Source organism: Pogona vitticeps, chromosome 4 (assembly GCF_051106095.1).
Source record: "Pogona vitticeps strain Pit_001003342236 chromosome 4, PviZW2.1, whole genome shotgun sequence".
Taxonomy (NCBI): Eukaryota; Metazoa; Chordata; class Lepidosauria; order Squamata; family Agamidae; genus Pogona; species Pogona vitticeps.
Window position 1 is genome coordinate 98,236,398 of NC_135786.1, and position 26,155 is coordinate 98,262,552.

Consider the following 26,155-nt stretch of genomic DNA (forward strand, 5'->3'; position numbering starts at 1 on the left):
TGAGTTTTAATATTAACAAAAGCCAATGATATAATCTGTCTTAAAATTCATTTCAAATCTACCCTGAGGCAATAATGTCTGTTACATTTGCAAAGGTCATCTGTATTCCTCCTATAGTTCCCACAAAGGCACACTAAATGGGGAGAGTGGGAACTAGATGTATAAGCCAACTTGGCTGTAGCTGTTTGGCTGTAATATTCACTGTACAGAGGCAGAACCATGCATACTGCAAGGGAGTTCCACCATGTCCCAGTCTGCATATCACTTTCAGTGCTAGCATACATCTAGGAACACATGTTTGGATCATAAAATAATCTGACTTCAGGAAATACATGGAGAAGAGATTTTCTTTTCCCTCCTCCCATGTGAAGACATCTGTTACAACCCCCCAAGTGCTACTACAGAAAGGCAGAAGGTAGCCCCTCCCCGAGGCCTATTGAGGAATTATGTACATAATTCTCTTTGTGTGCATTAAGAATGGAACAAATGCTCCTGAATTTTCTCCTCACTGATGAAAAGGAATGTCTTGATACATTGGCACAACATGTTGAAAAAAAGAGAGGTTACTTATCTGTAACTCTGGTTCTTTCAGTGGTCCTCTGTGAATTCACACTAATGGGTTAAATCTGCGCTTGTGCAGAGATGTTCCGGAATATTCTTGAGCTTTAGGCTAATTCTGTGAAGGACCGTCCCCCCAGCCCATGAGGTCTGCCCTCCCTCCAAGTTACCTCAGTTCTAATAGCAGCCTGCCGCTGCCTCAGTAGATACAGAAGTGACGGACAGAGGGGAGGACGGGCGGGAAGTGTGAATTCACAGAGGACCACTCAAAGAACCAGAGTTACAGGTAAGTAACCTCTCTTTCTTCATCATGGTCTCTGTGAATTCACATGAATGGGTGACTAACCAGCTTACCTTAAAGGTGGAGGGATCACTGAACAACTGAAGATAGTACTGTTCTCCTGAAGGATACATCAGTTTTTGCTCTCAGGTCCAGTCTGTAGTGTGGCGCGAAAGTACACAGTGTGGACCACGTGGCAGCCTTACAAATAGGAACTCAATGGAGGAATGCTGCAGAAGTGGCTGTAGCTCTTATAGAGTGAGCTCGAACACCAACAGGTAGAGGCTTCTAAGCAAGTTGGTACACTAGTCTTATTGCTGAGACAAGCCATCTGGATATTGTTTCCGATGTAACATGGGATCCCCTATGAGGGGGATGAGGTGATACAAAAAGTCTTTTTGGATTTGTGAAAAGAAGCTGTCCTAGATATGTAGAAGGCTAAAGCCCTTCTGGTATCTAAAGTGTGCAACGATCATTCCAAGTCGGTAGTCGGTGATGGGAAGAACATAGGCAGTATAATAGACTATGAAAGATGAAAGTGAGAGACCACTTTAGGCAGGAAGGAAACATCTGGGAACAAAGTGACCTTATTAGGATGGAATTGAAGGAATGGTGCATCAGTTCTCAAAGCTGCAAGTTCGGAGGCTATACACACAACTGATGGCAACAAGGAAGAGCATCTTTAGTGAAAGGAGATGTTTGGATGTGGTGGCGAGAGGCTCGAAAGGTGGACAGGAGAGGCAGTGTAGATTTAGAGATGTTGTTATGTTGATTGGCAAATTTAAGGAAAGCGGACCATTTGTAGACATACAATTTTGCTGTAGAAGGTTTACGAGCATGTGCCAGAATGTCTTTTACTGAGGGATGATTCTCCAGGCAGTCAGGCGAAGGGTTCACAGATCTGGGTGGTAGGTTTGACCCTGGTGTTGTATGATGAGGTGTGGAATTAGAGGTAGACGGGCATGGTCGGCGGTGATGGAACATAGAGTGGTGAACCATGGTTGTCTTGGCCACCATGGGGCAATATGAATTGCATTGGCACGGTCCTGTATGATCTTGGCTATGGTTCGTAGAATCAAAGAAATGGGTGGAAATAGGTTTATGAGATTCATGGACCAGTCTGCCATGAGTGCGTCTCCCTGAGAACTGTGACCGATGCCTGCTCTGGAGTAAAACAGGCCACACTTTGCATTGTGTTGAGTTGCAAACATATCGATCTGGGGTTGTCCCCACTGATCGCACAGGTTTTGAAACATTCATTGGTCCAGAGACCATTCGTGAGTCTGAGTCAGTTTGCGACTGAGTTGATCCGCTACCACATTCTCATGTGTGGCAATGTACACAGCCATAGGGAAGAAGTGTCATTCCATGCACCACTCCCAGAACTGAACTGCCAAGTAGAGTAGTGGGAGGGAGTGTGTACCTCCCTGTTTGTTCACATAAAACAACACGGTTTTGTTGTCCGTTGTTACTTGGACAATATTGCCCTGCGGGATTGGTTCGAATGCTCTGAATGCTTTGAAGATGGCCAGTAACTCTAGGTTGTTTATGTGAAGAATGGCTTCTGTGTGAGACCAAACGTTGTGAATGTAAAGGTTGTTGCAATGCGCACCACATCTGGTATTGCTTGCATCTGTCATAACCTGTATCGTAGGTTGAAGAGGAGAGAAGGGTCGACCCATGAATAGGTTGGATGCGTTGTCCCACCAGAGAAGTTGAGCAGATAGTTCTGTAGTGACTCTGAGAAGTTTCAATTGATGGTCTGCCATTGGATCGAAAAGGGTGAGATACCAAGACTGAAGAGAGTGGAGTTTTAGCCTGGCGTGCGGGATGGTGGATGTTGTAGAAGCTATGAGACCTAACAAACGTTGTACCAAATGTGCAGTGACGTAAGCATTTGGACGAAACTGGGCAATGAGGGAATGGAGCTTGGTAGCCTTCTCTTGAGGAAGGAATACCCTTGCCCTGGTAGTATCTAGAATGCCCCCTATGTATGTGATACATTGTGTTGGAAAGAGAATTGATTTTTGTTCATTGACTTTTAGACCCAGATCTGCGAGAAGGGAAAGAGTAGTCTGAATGTCTATGATTGCTTGCTGACGAGAATGGGATACTATAAGCCAGTGATGGCGAACATATGGCACATGTGCCACAGCTGGCATGTGGAGCCCTTTCTGCCGCATGCAAGCCATAAGTCACCAGATCACTACTTCCACCCCCCGCACAGCCAAACCTGAGAAGGTGGCTGCAGCCACGATGCTGGCACTTTGCCAGGCAGCTCTGGAGCAGCTGGTGCTGGTGGAGGATCCGGAGTGGGGTCTGGAGGCACTTCCGTGCCGCAATTCCCCCTTCCATTGCCACTTCCAGTTCCACACCACCCGCTGTTCCCCTTCCCTCCAGTTTGGGCATGCGAGCCCAAGAAGGTTTGCCACCTCTGCTATAAGCCAATCGTCTATATATGGGAAGATGGAGATTCCCAAAGTACGAAGATGGGCTGTCACAGGTGCCATGCATTTTGTGAAAACTCTTGGTGGTGTACAAAGGCTAAATGGGAGGGCCTTGAATTTGTAGGCGTGTTGTCCTATGGCGAACCGGAGGAATTTGTGATGACCTCGACATATGGAGATGTGGAAACATGTGTCGCTTAGATCTACTGATATGAACCAATCACCATGTTGAAGAATAGGTAAGATTCATTATACTGTTACCATGCAAACTTTTCTTGAAACTATGTAGTAATTGAGATCTCGAAGATCGAGGATCAGTCTTAGTCCTCCATCTTGTTTTGGGACTGTAAAGTAATGGGAGAAGAAACCTGTTTGATGATCTGTTAGAATGATTGGAGATATAGCATCTTTGGAAAGGAGAGATTGAATTTCATTTAGAAGGGCCGTGGATGGTGGTGTTAGAACGAACCTTGAAGGTGGTTGGTAAGCAAATTCGATGGCATATCCAGTGGCTATGATGGTAAGTACCCACTTGTCTGTTGTGATGGCTGTCCAAGATGTAAGATAGATCGATAGACATGCCGCGGATGTGGTAAGAAGGCAAGTATCACAGATCTGAGGGATAACAAAGTCAAAGGCCCTGTTTTTGTTTCCTGTTGGTACGGCAGAACGATTGTTTTGGGCACTGACGCTGAACAGCATGTTTAGGTTGGTAGGAAGTGGTTGATTGAGCTAAGTATTTATTTCTATCATAGTATGGTTTTGATTGTTGTATTGATAAGGGTGGCGCCACTGAGAGCATTGTGGTTTATAATACTGTTGGGTTTTATACAGTCGTGCTGTATTCTTTAATTTTTGTAGATTCTCAAGAATGTCATCTGTCTTGTCGTCAAAGAGGCCAGTGCTACTGAAAGTAAGTCCTCGATTCTCATGCTGACGTCATCCGGGATTTGGGCTGATCTCAGCCATGCGTATCTCTATAGGGCTATTGCAGTGACCAATTGTCGAGAGGAGGAATAAATGATATGCCTAGCTGTAATTCTTTCCTGTCATGCAAGTGCCATTGCTTTCTGATGAAAAGCCAGCCCACATGTCTTATACTCCCCTGTGGCAGACTGGAGGGATGGGAGAACTTTATTCCATAGATAGCAGTGGTACGCTCCCATTGCTGCAATATAGTTAGCAGCCCGGAGGTTAAATGATGCAAAAGAGTAGACTCTGCGTCCTACAATGTCTAGTTTCTGCCCTCTTTATTATTAGGTGTTGTAGATGGCTTGTTATGGGCTCTATTCTGAGTAGCATCGACAATTAAAGAATTGGGTGGTGGATGTTTAAAGAGAAAAGTAGTACTGTCTCTAAGAGCCTTATAGTAATTTTCTACCTTACGTGACAATTGAGGGATAGACGAGGGTTTTGTCCATGTTTGTTTAGCCAGTTCCAGCAAGGAAGGAATGAGTGGCAGAGAGTGGTGGTCATTAATGTTTTCGTAGACCTTGTCTGATTGTGTTTGTGAAGGCTGTTGGACCTCTAGTTCCATTGCTTTTGTGATCCTGGGAATTAACTCTGAGTATGAAGAAAAATCATCGAATGGAGATGGTGGATCATGGATGTTACTATCAGTCAGGTGTATTTAAATTAGGTGGAGATTCTTGAACCTGGGTAAAATGAGAAGAATGTGATGAAGCCAGGCAGCCTTGGGGTGGTGTTGATACTGAAGAGGTATGATGAGGCTTAGATGAGATCTCTTGAGGTGGTACTGAGATAAGCTGTGTTACCAAAGAGGACTGTTGTTTAGAATGTTCCCCTTGTGAGTGCTTGGTACCAGAAGGCTTCAGCTGGGTGGTCTTGGTTGACTGGGGCGTTGATGAGGTGGATGAGATGGCATTGATGTACAAGACCTCTTAGATACCGTGAGTTGAGATTTAGATGGTTAAAGTGTTGTCTCTTACATGAGCTGTATTTTGGTACCAGAGAAAATAGTATCTGATCCGGTTCTGATGAAGATCGAGACTGAAAACTTCCATGATACCGGTGGTGGTATTGAGGAGAGAGGTATGAACCCGAGGTGTCAGATTCATAGTAATAATAATGTCTTTGACGACGAAAGTCCCAGTAGTATTCGAGCTCAGATGGGTGGTACTGATGTGCTTGATAGTGAGAGCGTCCGTAGGAGGGTTCAGAGAACTCTGGTTCTAGCATGTCTATGCTTCCTGGACGGCTCTCTGGATAAGAAGGACCCAGTAGGAGTTATGGGTCTGTCAGGATCGGCACCGTGATGAGATGTATGATGTTCCTTCCTCAATCTCTTCTTTGGAGGGGAATCATCGGGTGCCGGTATTGAGTCCGAACCGCTCAATGAATTGGAGCAACTACTAGAAACTGGACTCGAGTGCTGAGATGTTGGTTCCAAAATCACTTCCGCATCGACCGGTAAAGCCAGGAATTGAGCCAAAATAGGGGACTCAGGTTGGGCGGAAGGAATCATGAGCGCATCCTCCGAAGAGTCAATGCAGACCATAGTTTTTTCTTGTATCACAGCTGTGATACCATGGCCGAGGAATGTGCCTCAGAAGATGACTTTTTTCTTTTTCTTAGATTTGGACTTGTCTGAAGTTGAAGTGGATTTAGGAACTGAAGTGGAAGATGATGATTTAGGTTTATGTTTAGATATCTGAGAGGATTTAGAAGCAGTTGGTGAGGCAATAAGTGTTGAAATGTGGTTGGGAGGCTCTGTATCTGGAGATGGATCCATGGCTTGAGGGGGTTGGAGAGATTTTTTCCAAAGGAACAACCTCAAGCGTTGCTCTCTTAATTTCAATGCCTGCTTTGTGAATTTTTTTTTTTTTACAGATTTGGCATGAGAAAGTTTGGTGTGTTTCTCCCAGACAGAAAAGGCAGATATTATGGCCATCTGTTAATTGGATCTTGTTAGAGCACCCTGTGCACTTTTTGAAGGGTCATAAATGGCGGGAAGGGAAAAATGGGAAAGGAAGTCAAATTTATTTAGAGAAATAAACTTTGTTCTTTTTTAAGGAATCAGAATGGACGAAGAAGCAGCAGCTTGGAAGAGGAGACCTCATGTGGTGGTGGCAAAAAAGAACTGAGGTAACTTGGAGGGCGAGTGGACATCATGGGCTGGGGGGACGGTCCTTCGCAGAATTAGCATAAAGCTCAAGAATATTCCGGAGATCTCTGCGCAAGCGCAGTTTTAACCCATTAGTGTGCATTCACAGAGATCACGATGAAGAACAGGGAGCTCCCACATGATATTTGCTTCTCCATGAGACCAAAAACACCAGGACCTTTTTTTCATGATCATCAACATTAACAAGTTCTGGGCTTTCTGCAGAAAAATCTTATTATTATTTTTTGCAGAGTGTAAAGTTTTCTGTGCAAAATGTAGTTTCTTGGCACCCTCTCTCTCTCTCTCTGTCTCTCTCTTTGTGTGTGTGTGTGTGTGTGTGTGTGTGTGTGTGTGTGTGTGTGTGTGTGTGAGAGAGAGAGAGAGAGAGAGAGAGAGAGAGAGACTGCTAGAAGGAATGCTGTTTTTAAAAGTGATGCAATGCACATTCACTGCTCTAATACACACTTAAGCATTTCCATGGAGCTGAAGAAGTATTTAATTTGGCAATATCGTGAAGTGGTTCTCTTCTTAAACTACTTCACAATATTGGCAAATGAAGAACACGTTGCTGTAGACCAAACACGGTCACTTGAGGCCTGTATGCCATTTGGGTGTAAGGATCACACTAAATGGGTGTAAGGATCACACTGGACCTTCTACTGACCTTATTTAGACCAATCCAGCCCACTCGGATTGCCATTTGTAGTCAAGGCCTTAGCCAGATCATTAACAATATTAACTGTAATTATGTGCCAAAAGCTCTGATGCACACAATTCCTGGCTACAATAGGTTGAGAATCTGTTGAACTACTGTGATATGGCAGAGTAATGTCAATGTGCCATTTGGTACTACATAGATCTGAGCATACCATAGCATGTCTCCAGGAATTACCAGAATCTCATAGATCTGACAGGCGTTTTCTTAAAAACCCACTTTGAACTGGTTTTCCTGTCAAGCAAAGCACAGGTGGGCCAGTTTAGCCCATCATCAGGCAGCACCACTAGTGCAGGCTAAATTATTAAGGAGCTTTCCTTCAAGAAAAAGTCCAACAAGGAAAGGTACTCACTATAGGTCCTGGTGGGCCATCTTGGCCTGGTGCTCCAGGGAGACCTTGTTCTCCCTATAAGAAAGAGATGAATTAGAATTCTTCAGTAAGAGTCCATTAAGGAAGACAAGAAATGAGAGATTTAAAATGTTGGGCAATCCACTCACCACAGGGCCAGGAATACCCCGAAGTCCCTCTGGGCCAGGTTTTCCTGCTGGACCCTGAGGTCCAACCAGGCCTGTTTTTCCTGGAGCACCTTCTGTACCAGGTTCCCCCTACAAAACATACATCAGGAGAGTAAACAGTAGAACAGACATCATTTTCTTTATATCTAAAGAAACAAAATGAAATTAAGAATAATTATTTGTTTTTATAGAATGGGTCAATCTGTATTCTTACAGGTTCAAGATTCAAAGTGCAATGTACTAACAAAATTGCCAAATTTATCTGTCCTACTATTGATCTTTATTTACTTGATACAGACAATTCATAGATACTCTTTCTCATATGATTAATGTTTGGCACATACAAAGGTTTGGCATTACCATGAGGACCCATTGCTTCTCACTGAGAGGCAGTCTGGAAGAATGTTGAGTCTCTGGTCAAGTACACTGGTTTTCAGTACATGAAGATAAGTTAACATATACCATTTATTCTTGTTTTAAAGTGCTAGAGATACAGGTATCCTATACCTCTAAGGAGGCACATACTTTGGGCAAACAGTATGCATGAATGCACACTAATATTACCTTTGCTCCTTTTTCACCTTGTCTTCCTTCTGCACCAGCTGCTCCTGGAGGACCCTGTAACAACAAAAAGAAAGTGATCACTGTGGGTGATAGGTGGATTTACAAATAGAGTGGCTTGGATCCAGACTTTGAAGAAACAACCACTAGCAGAAGGAGATGCGGAGGCTTCTTTCATTGATACCCCATCTTCCCTGCATCCCATTCTGCCTTCCAAATATCTCTTCCAGAGGGATGGCGGGTCTCCAAATCACGTACTGTAGGAGGTAGTAGTGAGGCTGTTTGTAGAATACCTCTTTTGATTAAAGAAAGCTTCCATTCCTAAAAGGCAAAATCTGGGCCCAACTAGATGTACAACAAACAGAAATAAAGTATGACTAGTACATTTGTTCAGGTTTTCTAAAAGGTCAACGAGTAGTAAAACAAAGAAAAGGAATCAACTGCAGATCTATGTTCTTTTGATTTTGCTGCTAAAGAGCCAAAAAGGCATAGTTCAGATGTTGCTTAGAAGTTCAAAGGCTTAAAAAATCAGAAATATATCTCTTTATATTTTTTTATATTCCATTGATCCACAGAAACTGTACGGTGAATTATAATAAAATACATAACAAAGTAACAACAGCATGAAAACATAGTATAACTGCCAGCTTTGCACTTTATGGTAAAGATACTGTATTCTTTGCTTTTCAAAGCAGCAGGGTACAAAATTAGCAATATAACAAATATGATGTTACTAAATGCTGAAAGAAAGCAAGTTCTTACTAGCTGCCTAAAAATTTCTGATAGTGCCCAGAGGATTTCAGCAGGATGAAATATAATCCAGGATGCGGGAGGGACTGCATAGAGCCAATGTTGTTACGTTCAAACTTGACATGTTACTTTATAAGGACTATAATTCCCAGAATCCCTTAGCCAGTACAGCCACTGTCCCTGCTGGCTGAAGAATTTTGGGAGTTCTGGTCCAAAAGGTTAAATTTCCAAGCTCCTCTTTAGACTTTATTTAATACTGTGATGATCTACTGGGACAGGGAGGGATTGAAGAAACGGGAGTAAACTCAGTTCATCTCTATATTCCTTCCACCTTTTGAGCAGATATTCAGTGGTACTGGATACTGTCTGACTATACTGTATAATCAAAACTCATTGGAAACATGCAAACAAATTCTCTGTGAAAAGATGGAAGAATAGAACAGGGAAATTTGGAATATTAGAAGAGTATGTTCCTAAGCATACCTCAATTAATCCTTCCTAGACTATGTACGGTTTTGAAAAAAAACCAACACATTCTGACTACTTGGTTGTACCAATTAAGCATCAATTAGGCTACAAACAGAGAAGATACAGATATGTACCTTTTTCTTCATCCTTTTATGATGATCATATTCAAGCCCCCTACTCTACATCATTAGCATGTACATATAATCTCATTTTCCCCATAATTCATGAGATTAACCAAACTTTGCAAATATCACTACTGCTTAGCCATTTTAATCTTATTTCTTCCCTGCTATTTGTCTGTTTGGTTATCAAAATGTTTTAACAGTAATAAAAACCTAAACAGTAGGTGCTAACTGTTTTGTGATCATGTTTGTCAAGTTTCAGACTGTATTTCTCATACATATCTCCTCCTCTATAGCTAGGGTGGCCACCAGTACAGAGAGCTGGAAGAGAGGTCACCCTCTGAACACTTCAGGAAAACCCATTGCCAAAACCTGGCTGCCTCCTCTTCCTCTGGATGATAGCTCCTCATGTAACAGCAGGAAAGGCTGTGATACTAGGAGGAAGCAGCAGTAGCTGTTCTTGCCTCCAGGTCCAGTGGATGTCAGACTGGGGAAGCGTATTGATAGGGAGAAGATGGTGCCACCTGTGCCAAGTATGGGGAGGAGATTTAAGACAAAGGGCATTTTTTCAGTGACTCAGTTGAAACTTAGGATTGGTCCACGCTGGAAAAACAACCACATTTGTCTTTGTCAGAAAGAAGACAACAGGGCGATGTGATATCTTTACAAAAGAGTGGTTTGCTGTCGGCAACTGCCTTTCTGCACACTAAAATATAACGTTTATAAAGGCACAAGAAGAATATCTGAAGCAAAAATAGATTTTGAAAAAAGCTCCAGAATGAACAACATTGATTAATCTACATGCAAAATACATGTACTGTAACTAGTATAAGAGTAAATAAGGAAAGTATCTTTAAAATAAGGGACAAAACCACCCATTTCTGCTCTATATTCAAATAGGAAAACAAATAACTACTTATTCTTGTCAACACATTATCAGCAAAGATGTGTGTGCTGAGTTCAGTGAGATTTTGGGATTTCTAAAACCACTTCCACACAATGCAAACATGTATCCCTTTGATTTGACAGCACAGCAGGCTAGAAATAGTTGCACGTACAGCTCTGGAATGATGACACTTTACTCTTACATGACATTATAGTGACACCAACCAGCTGCTTTTCTAAGCTTAGCGAATGAGTTTAACATCTTTCCAAAATGCTATTTTTTTAAAAAAATAAGCAGATGTTGTGCAAATACATTGTATCTATGGCAAATCTGAAAGATTCAGCCAATGTTTGGACCAAGAAATCAACAGAGCTTGTTGTCAGTTGTTAATAGAACCGTCCACCTCACAGCCTCTTGCTCTTGGACAAAAAGTGGAGAAGGTGAGGGATCATAGTTTTCTCCTCACAATGAGGTATCTCTATTCAGGATTCCCCCCTCTCTCCATGATATCTTGTGGGAAGCCTTCCAGTATTTCTATTGCGGTCATTTTATTTTTCCAGAAAAAAAAAATACTAAGAAGCAGAATCGCATCCTTCCAGAGCGAGATTCACAGAAAAGTGCATTTAGCTGGCCAGAATTTGGCCATTTCCTGTGAAGAATAATGGGTGCCATAAAAATGCCATAAGCGAAAACCAGAATTAAACAAAGAAGAAGGCAAGGTGAGGCCAAGACATCCTTGGCATGGCAGAACTCAGAACATTGCTGAGAATGCCCAGATTCACTGAAGCAAGCAGTGGTACAGAGACCCCTTTGAAATAAATCACATGGAGGCTGTTCTGTGCACTGTGCTGTTCAGAAGCTCACTGCATCCCAGACACTGGTTCCTGTACACAAATAGCTTATGTATGGAGGGCTTCCACATTGTAGTAGTTAATGAATGCGTATTACTTTGCTGCTGGACTGCATGAACCATATTCCACCAAAGTGTCACAGATGAACTGTTATGTGCTTTTGATCCACTTCTGGAAAACCAGATGGTTTCTGGGATAAAAGATTGGTTACAAATCTCAGCAGGAAAGAAAAAAAATCATTCTTACTTATTCAATAGAAAAACAGGCTTAGAGTTGTCCATAGTCTGATCTTTCATGGCATCAAGAAGGTATCATATCCTGCCTTAAAGACGTAGATTAGATTCTTTGGATTAAATTTACGTAAGCAATCAAATGAGTGCACAGGTCCCAGAGTGGGGAAGAACCATGGTCCAAGTAACACATCTCTTCCACAGTAATTGTAGATCTGCAGAATTAGAAGGGACCGCATGGATCCTCAAGTCCAGTCCTTGTCAAGGAGGCGAAGTGGGGAATCGAACTCCCAGCCTCTGCAGCCAGAAACCTAAATCATGGAGCTATCTAGCTATCAGCGCTGAAAATTTGGAGTTGCAAGCTTGAAAAATTTTCAACTGGGGCTCTTTTACCTTCTTAACATAACTACTTAGCTGAAAACTGATTTTTTTCTCTCATGTACTTGGTGGAAAAACCAAGAAAACAAATGAGGCACAATAATTCAACTTTCTTGTGTACTCCATTTACAGAGAGTACCAGAACATATTTTGCATGCTTTCCTAAGCAATGAAAAGCTTTTTCAAATACCATATTGAATGGAGAGCCCTCTACTAATTTGTCACTCCACAATAGGTAGTCTACGGAATCTGGAATGAGTCTAGGAATTTAGGAAGGTGTTACAACCCATTATTCATTAGTATTTCAGAGTTTTTCTCCACCCATTTTAACCTTTATGGATATATCAGGCATTTTCACATATTGCAGTCTTTATGTATATTGGTGTTTGGAAAAAGACTTGTAATTTACACATGCATTTACCAAATTGCTGGCAAGAGGCTTTGTCTCTCTACTGCCTGCTGGGTGGCAAGCTTAGGTTTTGTGATTGTGTAATACGTGGCCCAACCCTTTGTTACAAGGCATTTAATGACTTCTTTTGCTGTACAAGATCCACTTCAAGCAAGCTTCTAAGATGGCTAAAGCCAAATCTCTTCAGGTGGGAGAAACCATGAAAGAACTTCATAATAATTAAAAACATGTTTCTTGTATAATCTGCGAATGCAGCTGCGACATCAATTAAAAGAGCTTAAGAACACTGTGATCGCTAAATTATAAGTACAATGAATCATGATTGCTAAACAAAGGGGGTGAATTCATTATCAAACAGTGCCAATTCTGCACTGAATGCAAAGTGGGTAAATGAACAGCTCTTGTTAACACCCTCTGAATGCCAGCAATGCACAGATGGTGTTTCCACAAAGGAAAGCTGGCTAATTGTTATTTATCTTACTTTCCTGTGCTTGCATTTCATAGCAATGGGTAAAAATTTAACTGGCATAAAGTATCTCAGCAACAAGAATATGGACTTAATGTATGTATCCCCCACCCACCCACCCAACGCTCCGATGTCTGGGAGGAGATGCGTACACTACTGAGACACTCTAATTGAGCTGAAGCTTAGTAGGTAACATTGGACAAATTTCATTCTCTTGCTTATTCACTTGCTCTTTCACCTTAACCAGCCACAAGGTTGTTGTGCAGAAACAAACCATGAGCAGGATGAAGGAAGGACAGGATAAAAACATAGTAAAATATATAAACCGAAATAGTCACAGACAACTTCCTTTAAAATATTTCGGTTTACAATGGACACCCTCTAGGGATGTGGTGCTGTTTGCATAAAAAGATTCACCTAGTCACTTGAATAGGATGTGGTGATGATGAATCAGATGAGCATGGGCAGCATCCATAGGAAGCTATTTGCTATTGCAAAGGGCTGCTCACATGTGCTTTCTTACTGATCGAGGCCCACATTTAACGTAGATTTATGGTTTTATGTTACATCTCCATGTGGTATATTTAACAAACACACAAATCACATGGACAGAAGCAATTTTCTCATTTGCTCATAACATGGGAGCAAGGTCCAGTAATAATAATAGTCATCATCATCATCATCGTCGTCGTCGTCGTCGTCGTCGTCATCATCATCATCATCATCATCATCATCATCATCATCATCATCATCATCATCATCATCATCATCATCATCATCATCATCCTAGAACTTCAGGGCTGGAAGGGACCTGATGGAGTCACTTATCTCCATCTTATTTTTCAGTCTCAAAGCATGTGAAAATAGGTTCAAAATGCTTTTTGGTGTCAACTGACTAAAAAAAATTCTTGTTTGCTTAGTAGACAAAATGTCATTCATTATTTATCAGACTTGTAAATGTGACACAACCATTTGTTAGGATAAACAAAAACAAATCATCCACACCGGTTTGACACATTATTAGGCTTTATCTGTATATTTACTTAAGGGAAGAAAGGAACTTCATCTCTTTTACAAATGCCAGGGACATCCAGCTGAGGTATTTATTTATTTACATTTCTATCCCATCCAACTAGTAGCTAGGCTACTACTCTGGGTGGCTAACAGAAGGACATACTGGCATAAACAACAACAATAAAAACAATAGAACAAAAGTGAAAAGGGGGTTCCAGACACAGCTACAGAAACCACAAATGAAAAAAAATTGAAAATTAATGGCAGGCTAGCAGCAGAAGGGATATGTAAAATTACTTGATCAAGGGCAAACTACAGAAAGGCTTGGGTGAACAACAGGAACTTCATTTGCCTCTTAAAGCCCAGAATGGATAGGGCCAATCACACGTCTGGTGGGAAGGAATTCCAGAATGAAGCAGCTTTAGAAGTTAACATAGGCAACTAGAACTTGGCTCGGAAGCAAACAGGCAGCCAGTGCAGATAGGAGCTACATGGTCAGAAAGAGATGTTCCAGACACGAGCATGATAGCAGCTTTCTGCATCTGCTTCAGCTTCTAAACTGCCTTTAAGGGCAGCCACATGTAGAGAGAGTTGCAATATTCTATTTTCAAGATTATAAGTGCATGGATCAGTGCTATAAGTGTAAGGGACTTCCTGTCGAGATAGGGATGAAGGTAGCAGCATTTTTCCCATAAAGAAAAAAACACCACCAGCGTAGAGCATTGTTAGAGTTGTCTGTTCCTTCCAAATATGAATAATAATATAAAAAATAAAAATAAAAATAAATAAAAATAAAAATAAAAATAAAAATAAAAATAAAAATAAAAATAAAAATAAAAATAAAAATAAAAAAAATATATAATAATAATAATAATAATAATAATAATAATAATAATAATAATAATAATAATAATAATAATAATAATAATAATAATAATAATAATAATAATAATAATAATAATAATAATAATAATAATAATAATAATAATAATAATAATAATAATAATAATAATAATAGAACAGCAGAGCTGGAAGGGATCATTAGGTCCAGCCCCTGTTAAGGAGATACAGTGGGGAACTGACCTCCCAGCCTCTGGCTCTGCAGCCAGATGCCTAAACCACTGAACTATCCAGCAATATACAGTGGTGCCCCGTATAGCGAGGTTAATCTGTTCCGGATTAACCCTCGCTATACGGAATCATCGCTAAGCGGGTAGGGGAAACGTATTGGAACGCATTAAACTTCGTTTAATGCGTTCCAGTACGTTTGTTACTTACCTGTTCAGCGAGATTCCAGGTGCTGGCAGCCATTTTCGCGCCTTCGCTAAGCGAGGGCACGGCGCAAAAACGGCTGCCGGCAGCCATTTCTGGGCTTCCGGCGGCCATTTTGGAACCGCCGATCAGCTGTTCGGCGGCTCCAAAATGGCCGCCGCAATACCCGATCTTCGCAATGCGGGTTTTCCCCATTGCGAATATCGGGGGAGTTTCCGTATAGCGATCCCGAAAAAGGGATCGCTATACGGAAACATCGCTATACGGTGCACTCGCTAAGCGAGGCACCACTGTACAGTTTTACACAATGTTTGAAAAGATCTTAGTGTATAACTGACCAAGCATTTAACCTTAGATCTGGTTTTTAAAAACTGAATAGTCTGTTCTACATACATTCAACAGTTAGTAATTCATATTACTGAACTCACATTCCAGTATGGTAGTTCTGGAGAACCTCAGGATTCCTAAAAATTTTATCTTGGGGATCTTTTGTTTAGAAGATTTGTACTAGCACAGATGCTGTCTAAAGTACCAATGTGACAAGTACTTCTTGTTTTCTGCAATGTTCTAGGTCTTGCCATGCTCAGATTACTCTATGATTACTCTCGCATCAGCAAGATTTCCAGGCTTCTCATGAAAAACAAACCACAGTCTCAAACCCCCCCTTCTTTTAGTTTCAGTTTTAACCTGTTCTACACCAGGAACTGTCAAAACCTGTCAATTTACATCTGTTTCTGGTGAGTCCTGTGCAGGTTGTAATAACTGTAATCAAGAGCCTGCCAATAAAGTGGGCCCTACTGGAACCTCACAACCCCAGCAAATTCCTAAAATGCCAGATCATGAACTTCCACAGAGTATGAAAATAAAACTACACTTAAAAAACAGAACTAAAACCATGTCAATATAATTGCACCATCAGTTTATGATTGTTATTCACTGGTCGATGCCCATCTTAGAGACTGATTACACAGGAAAAAATGCAGGAAATACTATGGCATTGGGGCAGGCTCATTTGGATTTTTTCCATTGATCAAATGATACAATGGGGAATGCAAACCAGCCTGGAATCCCACTGTCCCAATCCGTAGTTTTGCCTCCCCAGCAGAGACCCTTCTACTTTTTTAAAAAATGAAATCCTTTCATTTTGCTTCGAAGTATGTGATCGCTTTGAACCAACGCAGAAAGACCAAGTGAGCACATGCGTGCGTGCACACACATGCATACAATGGTGCTTCCCCCTTGCCTCTTGAGGACGTATAAAAGGCTTGTCCATACACACAGACACAAGTAGCGCTGTCATTCATCTCTCTGTCTGCAAAGCCTCTCCTCTCCCAAGACACGTCTTCTTTGTTGTCTTCTCCTTTTGTAACATCTTTTCCTGGTTGTTACCAGCAGGAAAGACAAGATACAGAAATAAGTGACTGAGGAAGGAAAGCCTTCTTAAGGCAGTTCCTTTGAATTGTGCCACCTACAAGCGGTTCAAATGCAATTGCAATTAGAAGGCTTCCCCCCCCCAACTTCTGTGGCCACTTATATCAGAGAGAATGGAATGCTACAGTGTGACTTCACAACAAGAGAATGCGACTTAATTCACATTTTCCTCACTATATAGTCACATCCCCAGTGAGTTAGTTTTAAACAACTTTACTAGTGCTTGTTTTATCCTTTTATATTGGATCTGGATTTTAGTGTCAATTGCTATATTTTTATTAATTCCTTACATTCTTGTAAGTGGGTTAGGCTTAACAATATAATGAATATATTATAAAAAATCTTCATGTTCTAGATGGAACTGTATTTTTTGATATATCAAGATACTCCATTAAAAAAGATCAGGACATTTTTTGGTAATAGCAACATTAGCGAAAAAGAAGAAGAAAAAGAAAAGAATGTGCTTTGCACAAAGCACCCTGTATTTTACACAAAACCTTGCATTTTGCACAGAATACAAGATTTTTATATGAAACACAGATCGAAAGAACTCTAAATCTTACCCAGTTGAGAGAAAACTTCTAAAAATTTCATTCTCACTGCATAAATAAAGTAACTGAAGGTCTACATCTCTATTTCGAGCACTGCATTTTATAAAGAGACTAAAAACATAATGAACGAATTAGAAAATAGAAACAGTTCAATTTACAACTGTGTGATCTCATTATTATGAGCATGTCTACTTAATATTACAAGTGTGCTAAAGGAATAATATGCTGTTCAGAACTGAAAGACTGAATCTCTGAGGACTGTCACTTTTTTTCTAATATTGAGAAGTCATCATGCAGTGATTTTAACAGATCACTTCTGCATAGCAAACAGACTGTTGAAAGCACCTTCAGATGAAAAGAGCTGGCATTTCTTATTCTAGCAGAAAGAACACGAAATCAGGCTCATGCCCAGAATGACAAGATTCCGGAACTAGACTGCTCTTGGTCTTGTTCTGACTGCTGTCTAGCAACCCATTGTCGCCTGTTCAAATTAGACACGGCAGTGGGGAAAATTAAGTATGCTCCCCCAACATCTGTGGCTAGTTAGCTATAACCAGTGATGAATTCTTGGAGATGTTGGCAGGTGGAATTAATTGCCAATAACAACAGAGGTGATTTAATGGCTTTTGAAGATGACTGATCGACTTTGGTGGCGGGCAGTGGGGGAAGAAATTGATTTGAGGAGACAGGAGAAAGGAAAGGATTTTGCCTAAGAAAATGTGAGGAGGATGTAAGGTGAAAATAGAGACCAGATTTGGGAGTGCAAGAATGGAAAAGAAAGGACAATGAATATATTAGTAAACATGAATGTGGAGGCAAAAGCTTTCCCTTCTAAGCAATGATTTTTTTTTCTTATTTTGACTGTCACTGAGTGGGAGGAAATATAAATTCATGGTGGCATTGCTTTCCAGCAGTGTTCTAAAATTATAGCAGTCACTCATCATATAAAACAGCAGTGTAAAATAAACAGCAGGTAAAATAATAGCCCACACCCCAGAAGCTTCACCAGTTTTTTTGTCGACCACATTTAACCTTTTTTTATGTATGACTCCATCACAGGATAACTACAGGATATAAGTGCCACTGATTAAAAAAAAGAACACAGTACTGATTTTATCTAAGATGATTCATTGGGTGGTATTGATCCTTTATTAAATGGGCAGTTAACATTTGGCTGTAACCTACTGGGCAGTTCTTCCTTAGTAACAGGAATGTTATCACCATCAGTGGCAGAAGGTCACTGATTAAAGATTGCCTTTATCAATTCTGGAGGGTTCACAACTCACACTCAATAAGATGAAGTTGTGTACACCCCAAAATAAGAAACAGTTGTCTCTAATCAGCAGCAATGTGCCACGGATTCATTAGAGACAATTTACTGCTGTGACTTTTGCCATTTCACTTACATATAAGTAAAATTTCAATAGGCTTGTGGCTACTGTATTGTTAACGGCTTTGCAATCTGATGATGATGATGCCATTCCTGTTGTGCAGGCAGAGCACACACACATACACACACCATTAAACCCTTTCACTTCTCTTTTAACTGCAACTTTAGTTCAAGAAAGAGTTACCTGCAGGGTATTAAAGATTCATATATTACTATAATCTAGAGCAAAATAATTTACCGAGCAATTAAAAATGTGATTCCTGACCAAAAAATTGGATTTACAAACTTTCTTTCCTATATCTTCTTGAGGGCATTCCATGGCCTTTTGATCAGCATACAGGACTGTGCACATGCACACACGTGTGTGCGCACACACATAGCTGACAGGCATGGTCCAATCATCTCCATCTTTTCCAGGAAGAAGGGATATCCTTCCTTCCAAACTAGGCATTGCTCAATCCAGAGGAAAAGTGTAGATGCCCAGTGTGTGCAATAGTTAAAAAAATTTAAGCAAAAGTTAAAAAATGAGCAAACACAAATACATAGTCATCTCCTATAGGACATTCACTGAGAAAAATCTCATTACTCCTGTCCATATAGAGTGAACTAAAAATTTAAAGAGCATATAATTGATCACACAGAATACATGGATGAGTGAAAAGCATAATATATTTAAATATATGCAATTTGAGATAAAATGACGTATCCTATAGCCATAATGCTGAGTGAAAGGGCAGTTACACAGACGTCATCCCAAGAAGTCCCTCTGGCAGGCTTCTTGTGATGTGATAATTATCTGAAGGCTTAGACCCCTGAACAGGGAAAGTCATGTTTATCTGCCTGCCCTTTAGTTGTTATGGATGAGGAAGCAGCAACCCACAAACAGAATAGAACATACAGAGGTTGAAAGCAGGTACGCACTCAAACCCTCTGCCTGGGTTTCACTTATCTCACATTCAAATGTTGAAATCTTGAGTTCTTTCTGCTGCATTTATGATGATTATGATTATGGATTTTGGAAACCTCTTGTCAAGAGAGTAACTGAACAAAATTCCCAACCTTCCTTATATGCAAGTTCTGAGCTTGCCTGACCAAACCCAAGAGAAAGCTACATCAGCCCACAACTGGGGACTCTACTGAATGTCAACATGTGCTGGCTAAAATACTCTTACCCTAAGCTTTTGTGTCATAAGGCAAATGACATCACCTGCCATGGTGCAACCTGCATGAAGGGAGGGATTGTAGCACGGACAGGGATTGGTAGCACCCACTGGTGAAAGAATCCCACTCTTGGACTCCAAATCCCACCAGTGAAGATGGTATCATTTGCCTTATGCCACTGGTTCTTAACCTTGGGTTACTCAGGAGTTTTGGACTGCAACTCCCAGAAGCCTTCACCACCAACTGTGCTGGCTGGAGTTTCTGGGAGTTGCAGTTCAAAAACATCCAAGTAACAAAGGTTAAGAACCACTGCCTTATGCTATGTAATACACAAGACGATTTTGCCCACTTTATGTAAATCCTTCCCTCAGCCCATATGAGAGGAGTGAAGCTCAAATGAGATGGCAGCAGGCTGTGGGAGAGGTTGCATGTAATTTATTTAAAATGTTAAAAATCAAGTTTTGACTTGATGGGGTAAACAGGAGTGTCATTATCACTAGACAGAATCAGTTCAGAGAGATACAGGATGAAAATTAGCAGGTGTTAGAAGGCAGAGACAAGTGTGCCCTACTGCAAATTCTGAAGTAAGAGTCAACTGAAGTGTGGTCAGCTCTTAAACTTAAAATGTGGGTGTGCCATCCTGTTTTTCAGATCAGGAACTGAAATCTCTTGGGATGAATCTTGTGCCTGAGTTGTCCAGTGACTGCAATGTTTTTCAGCTTCCAAGACTGAGTTGGGCTCTCTTATGTAGGCTCAAACTAGACAATGCCTTTCATATGATACTAGAAAAAAGTTTCCTTAAGTGCCACCCCGCCTGCAAAAAAAAGTCTGTTTTGTAGACACATGCATTTTGATTCAGTCCCATGTCTTACATCCAAGCAAATTTTGTTTTGTGATTGATCAATGAAAGATAAATGTGGACTTCACTCACCATCAAGTCAGAACCGACTTATAGCAAACCAATCGCCATAAGTTAGAATCGACTTGATTGCACATGATTATAATTATTAACACAGCTTTCAAGGTAAGTGAGATATTTAAGGGGTAGTTTCATCACTTCTATCACCAGGTCTAATTACTTAGTCTCATACCTCTGAAGAAACATACTGGGGGGGGGGGAGGCTACCGGCAGGAAATATACATTTTCTCTAATGTCTAAGACTGCAGTTCCCTAGAGCATTGGTTTCCAGCCCCGGGTAACCCAGGTCTTCTTGGATTGCAACTCACAGAAACTCCAGCCAATACAGCTGAAGATGAAGACTTTTGGGAACAGAAATCAAAGAACACCTGGGTTACCCAAGGTTGGGAACCACTGCCCTAGAATCTAAAAGAAATTGAGTTTTTTTTTTTAATTATATACTTCCTTTTGTGGTTTGTTGGAAACAAAGAGTTTTGGCTCACTTCTCGCAATCATAGTCATTGTTAAATCTTTGAATGAATTATATTCCAGCACTAGTGAAAAGATTACTAATGCCAGTATAATTGTTTTCAGCATTATAAATGTGCAGTTAGTTGGTGGAACAAATAGATTATTGTGTAAAATAGATAAGACTAATTAAGCATGTCAGCTCACCCAAGCCTATTATACAGAACAGTTTATCTCATTTTGTTAAATAGATTACAGCTTACACATAATGCTGTTGTATGCTTAAAACACTGTTAAAAATTAAACTAATTGCTTGACAGGGAAGGCTTAGATGTTCACACATCTGGAAAGATTATACAGAGTATGTATCTGCAAGGCTTCAAAAGACAAATGATAGTGGGATAATTACAGACCTATCAACTTTTTCTATGTTACTAAAAACATCGTTATTTTTCTGAAGTGAATACTTTTTATTTGGCACTAAACATTATTCTGTCTTGTATCATGACTTTACTTGGGAATGAAATTCCACTTAAAATAATATATTTAGGATTAATGCATTATATTCACAGCAGCAGTGACAGTCAGAATCCTGTTGTATTTTTTTGCTGACATAAAGCCAGCAGCCTAACTTTCAGTGGCGAATTGCCTTAAGTGAAGAAGTCAGGGCAGGCATTTTCTATTGACCATTCTGAGTCATGCGGTTGATCTTCAATAGGAAGAGCTTATGCCAATGTACCACTGAAGGTTATATTAACGGAGGTATGCCAACAGGCCCAATTAATAAGATCCTGGCCAACATGTGAAAACTCACCACCATAGCTCTCCTCGGGTTCAGTCATAGCAAGTAGATTGATTTCTTGACCAAACAGCAAAACAGTATGGCTGTTTCTTAGCTAATTTGCCCAAGATTAAGGAAGGGGACTCATTCAATCATTCTCTCAGTTCTCCTGTGAGCCCTTAAACCCTTATCCCTCAACCCCTAGTCTAAGTGCAAAGCTTCCTCCCTCCTTATTGCTTCCCACCTGCTTGACATTAGCTGACACTGATTCTGTGCTCTGTCGTGTGGGAAAGATAAAGGGAAGGAACATCTCTGACACAGCTATGGTCAAAGCTTGGAAATGTTACCGTTTAGGGTCACAAGTACAGAGTTCTGAAATTCTGTAACATTTCCAAGTTCTGGCTGTGACACTGTGGCTGAAAGCCTATTGTGGCAGTTATGCAAAAGGCATAACTTTTAGATGTAAATCACTCTAAGTAGGAAAATCTGCACACTGCTACATGCTGGGTAGCAGAACTCAAGATGCAACAAACAATGCCTACAGACATTTCTTAACTCATGAGTTTTTGTATATGGGAGTTAGGCCTTGTGTGTAATGGACTTCAACCTGTGTTTCCACCAGAGGCACCTAGCTTTGTGTTGTAGAAAGAAGCAGCTCAAATTGTTCCACATCTCCAGAGAAGCAGCAAATCCTGTAACTTCCTTCATACCAATATCTTCTTCTGTGAGGCTGATTTCCACACTAGTCTTTAGCACAGAAAATGAGCACAAGTTAATTTTGCATCAAAATGTGTTTGAGTATTCCTTGAGAGCATGGAGCTTTTGTGACAAGCTAACAAGAAAAGCAGGGAAACTGCTTCAAGAGGTTCACCTGTTGTCCAGTAATGGGCAATCATTTCAGCTTGTTGAGGAGTGCCTTAGGAGAAGAAACACTTACTCTTTTAGTACTGATGGCTAATTCCAGCTAAAACAGACTGCTGAATCAATGGGTTTTACAGAAGTATTGAATTAAAAACGGATTTAGGCCATTGATTGTCATCACTTGCCACAATTTGAGGAAGTGGATATGCAAGGACTCTTATCTCTTTCCAGGATTCAGGTTTTGCTTTGAAGCAGGTGGTGTCAAGTAGCTATTTTTGTGTAATTTGTACCAATCAAGCTAGCCAAGTAGATTTATTTTAGGAGAAAGGCCAAATGGGACAATTGCCACAGATATTGAACATTCTCATTTCAAAAACAAACAAAGCAAGAGTACTGTTTCAATTATTATGCAACTGGCAGCCATAAACAGGCTTACAAGGCAAGTTCAGAGAATGATGCTGTTGTTATTCTAAGGCCAAGTTTATTTTGTAGAATGCTTTAAAATTTTTTTTTACAAATGTTAACAAAATAAAAACAAATTGGTTCATTAATCAGTTGCTTTTTCAATAACTGGAGTGAAACTATAACACTAGAACTTCCACAGAAGTACAATTTAGAGATACTGAGTAGGTATATATAATACTTTATAAACTAATAATAACTGTTTTCCATGATAGAAGAAAGGGCCATAATTAATATTTTAGCTCTCTATGTCTCTTGCAGTAACATATTGGAACCAAGATAGCCTCAAAAATGATCAAGCTTGCCTTCAAGTAATCACCTCACAAATTAAAATGTATGGTCCGGTTAAGCAACTAAGGCTTAAGTTGGTTAATATAACAATGAAATGGATCAAAGTCTGTTGCCCTAGTTAAAACAAAATAGCACATAAAGAGCAACTGCTTTTTCCTTTCTTTTATAGCGCAAAAGTGGGAAGAGCTGAATAATTTATCTGCACTAGGGTCTCTTAAAATATAAAATTGCCATGCACTCATTATATAATGCACTCAACATGCATTACAGCAATGCTGTTGCTGCTGTAACATAGAGTAATTGCTCATTATCACTTACTCTGAAGTTCACAACTCATGTAAATTGATGAATTTAAGGATATTTATTCTCATTGGAGATCATGGGTAGAAAGGGATTGCCCTGACACAAGGATGCCCACCATTAATGCTCGACTGCTATAACTATGAATGGAAACTACCATTTCATAAGCAGATCCTGATAAGGTTCTAACATAATGTTTAAGAGGCACAAGTTGGATGTTGAAATTATACGAGAGGGATCGTATACACTGCCTCCCCATACCCTAAAATTGGCCAGCTCAGCCTCTTCATTCAAAGCACTTAAAAAATGATTCTACCTGATCCAAGCAAACCACAAAACACTTTGCTGGTACAGCTACTCACTTTCATGACATTGTAATGTGTCATATCAGAGGTTGCTGTGACCTACACCAATCTGGAGTTCAACAGTTGTGTTAAATTACAGCTCCCATAATCCCTCAGCAACAGTCCCCTAAGACTGAGTTCAGTGGAGCTTACTTCTAGGTAAATGGAGTTATAATTATCGTTAGTGCCCATTGCAGTTGGTGGAGTGGAATGTGCAACACAATTGAGTGGAGTTGGTAGGAAGAACCAGAAACAAAAGTGGGTGTGTAGATACTTATAAACACGGACAAAACACATGGATGTAGGCAAGCATACGACTATCACACATACACAGGAGATGAACACAGGCATTTACTTGGCCTTGGGTAAGAGGCAAGAGTGGATTGACTGAGGGTAACCCGTGCCTGAGGTGAGACATTGTCCCTTTACCCTAATGGATCATCCTCCACCGGTAACAAATAACAAAGGTTCTTAAAATGGGGAAGAACTTCTCAAAGCAAAAACATGTTACTATATAGTAGTACTTTGGTTTACGAAATTAATACATTATATAGGACGTTAATTTATTCCTCATATTCCTGTGAACAGCACTGCCCCTTGCACAGAAGGGGATGTGGTGGTGCTGCAGGTTAAACTGCAGAAGCCTCTGTGCTCCAAGGTCAGAAGACCTGCAGTCATAAGATCGAATCCACCCAACGGAGTGAGCTCTCGTCACTAGTCCCAGCTCCCGCCAACCTAGCATTTCGAAAGCATGCAAATGTAAGTAGATAAATCTTCGGACAAACGCTAGCTCTATGGTTTGGAAATGGAGATGCGCACTGCCCCCTGGGGTTGGACACGACTGGACAAGGGGAACCTTTATTTTGGGACATTACATAAAGCAAAAATTTTGTAAACTGGAATGCAGATTGTCATAGGAACACTGGGGAAACTTTCTTTGCAAACCGAAAAAACTCAGAAAAAAAAGTAAACCGAGGCATTGTTTTCAATGGATTTCTGTTTGTACTTTGAAAATGACATTAACTGAGGCATTCATAAATCAAGGTACTACTGTATACCATCCCACAGTGCTTAAAACACTCTCTGGGCAGTTTACAATTTAATTATGGAGGCTATATTTGGCATGCTTGGTACTCAATTTATTGACTTTGGAAGGATGGAAGGCTGGGTCAGTTTTGAGCCAGTTACCTGGAATTTAACCCAGGTTCTGACCAGAGTTTTGGCTGCAGTACTGGGAGTTTTCAGATGAGAGGCTCACTCCCATTTGAAAACTCCCAGTTTTCCCATCTGTTTGTAGTGTATCACCTCTATACAGACTGTACCTGAGTATTTTCAGTAAACCCTCCAAAGATCCAACACAGGGAAATAATATTAATATTATAGAGAAGCATGACCTACTCTTTTTCCAGGAGGTCCAGGGGGGCCTGCTTCACCTGAAGGACCTGGAGGACCCTAAAAACAAACAAGAATATAATATAATATAATATAATATAATATAATATAATATAATATAATATAATATAATATAATATAATATAATATAATATAATATAATATAATATAACATAACATAACATAACATAATATAATATAAATCTCATCTCATACTATAGATATTCTTAGACATTCTTAGCAAAGAACAACATTCCAATAGCAATACTTCTCAGCATGCATGGTCTGGGATCCTCCCCATGCTGGTCATTGAAAAAAATTGCATGGAACCTCCACTATAAGTGAATGTATGACAAAAAAAAAAAAGGTCAACGTTTCCTTTCATCTACCCGTGATTTTTTAAAAATTATACATATAAATATTGTATAATAAGCTAGGTTAACCAACAGAGAAACAGCACCTTTTCTGTAATATTTGCGAGAGTTTACAAAAGTTACTCTCTTTTTTTGGTATTATTAGTTCCCAAGTGCCACAGCCCACATGGTCATTGGCCAGGCTGGCTGTGGGAATTTGGGAAGCACAGTCCAAACAATATAATTTTTCCAGGTTCTGGTACTTACTGCAGAGGCATCTGGTCGCTATGTTCTGAGCTGCCCATCAGGCAGAGAAATGTGTGCCTTATTGCACTCCATTTTTTATTTATTTATTTTATTTATTTATTTATTTAATTTATATGCCGCCCACTCTACCCAGAGGTCTCTGGGTACTCCTTTTTGTA

The 26,155-nt window shown here is 40.2% G+C and overlaps 1 protein-coding gene across 5 annotated transcripts in view; it reads right to left on the minus strand.

The window, feature by feature from the left end:
• COL11A1 (collagen type XI alpha 1 chain) overlaps positions 1-26,155 on the minus strand; it is a 280,302-nt gene that overhangs the window by 18,647 nt on the left and 235,500 nt on the right. For all 5 annotated transcript variants that reach the window (XM_072998040.2, XM_072998042.2, XM_020788718.3 and 2 more), the window contains 4 exons: positions 25,384-25,437; positions 8,205-8,258; positions 7,623-7,730; positions 7,477-7,530 (listed from right to left, as the gene is read on the minus strand). In XM_072998040.2, the coding sequence (XP_072854141.2) occupies positions 7,477-7,530; positions 7,623-7,730; positions 8,205-8,258; positions 25,384-25,437 (270 nt within the window). The remainder of the gene's footprint in view (positions 1-7,476; positions 7,531-7,622; positions 7,731-8,204; positions 8,259-25,383; positions 25,438-26,155) is intronic.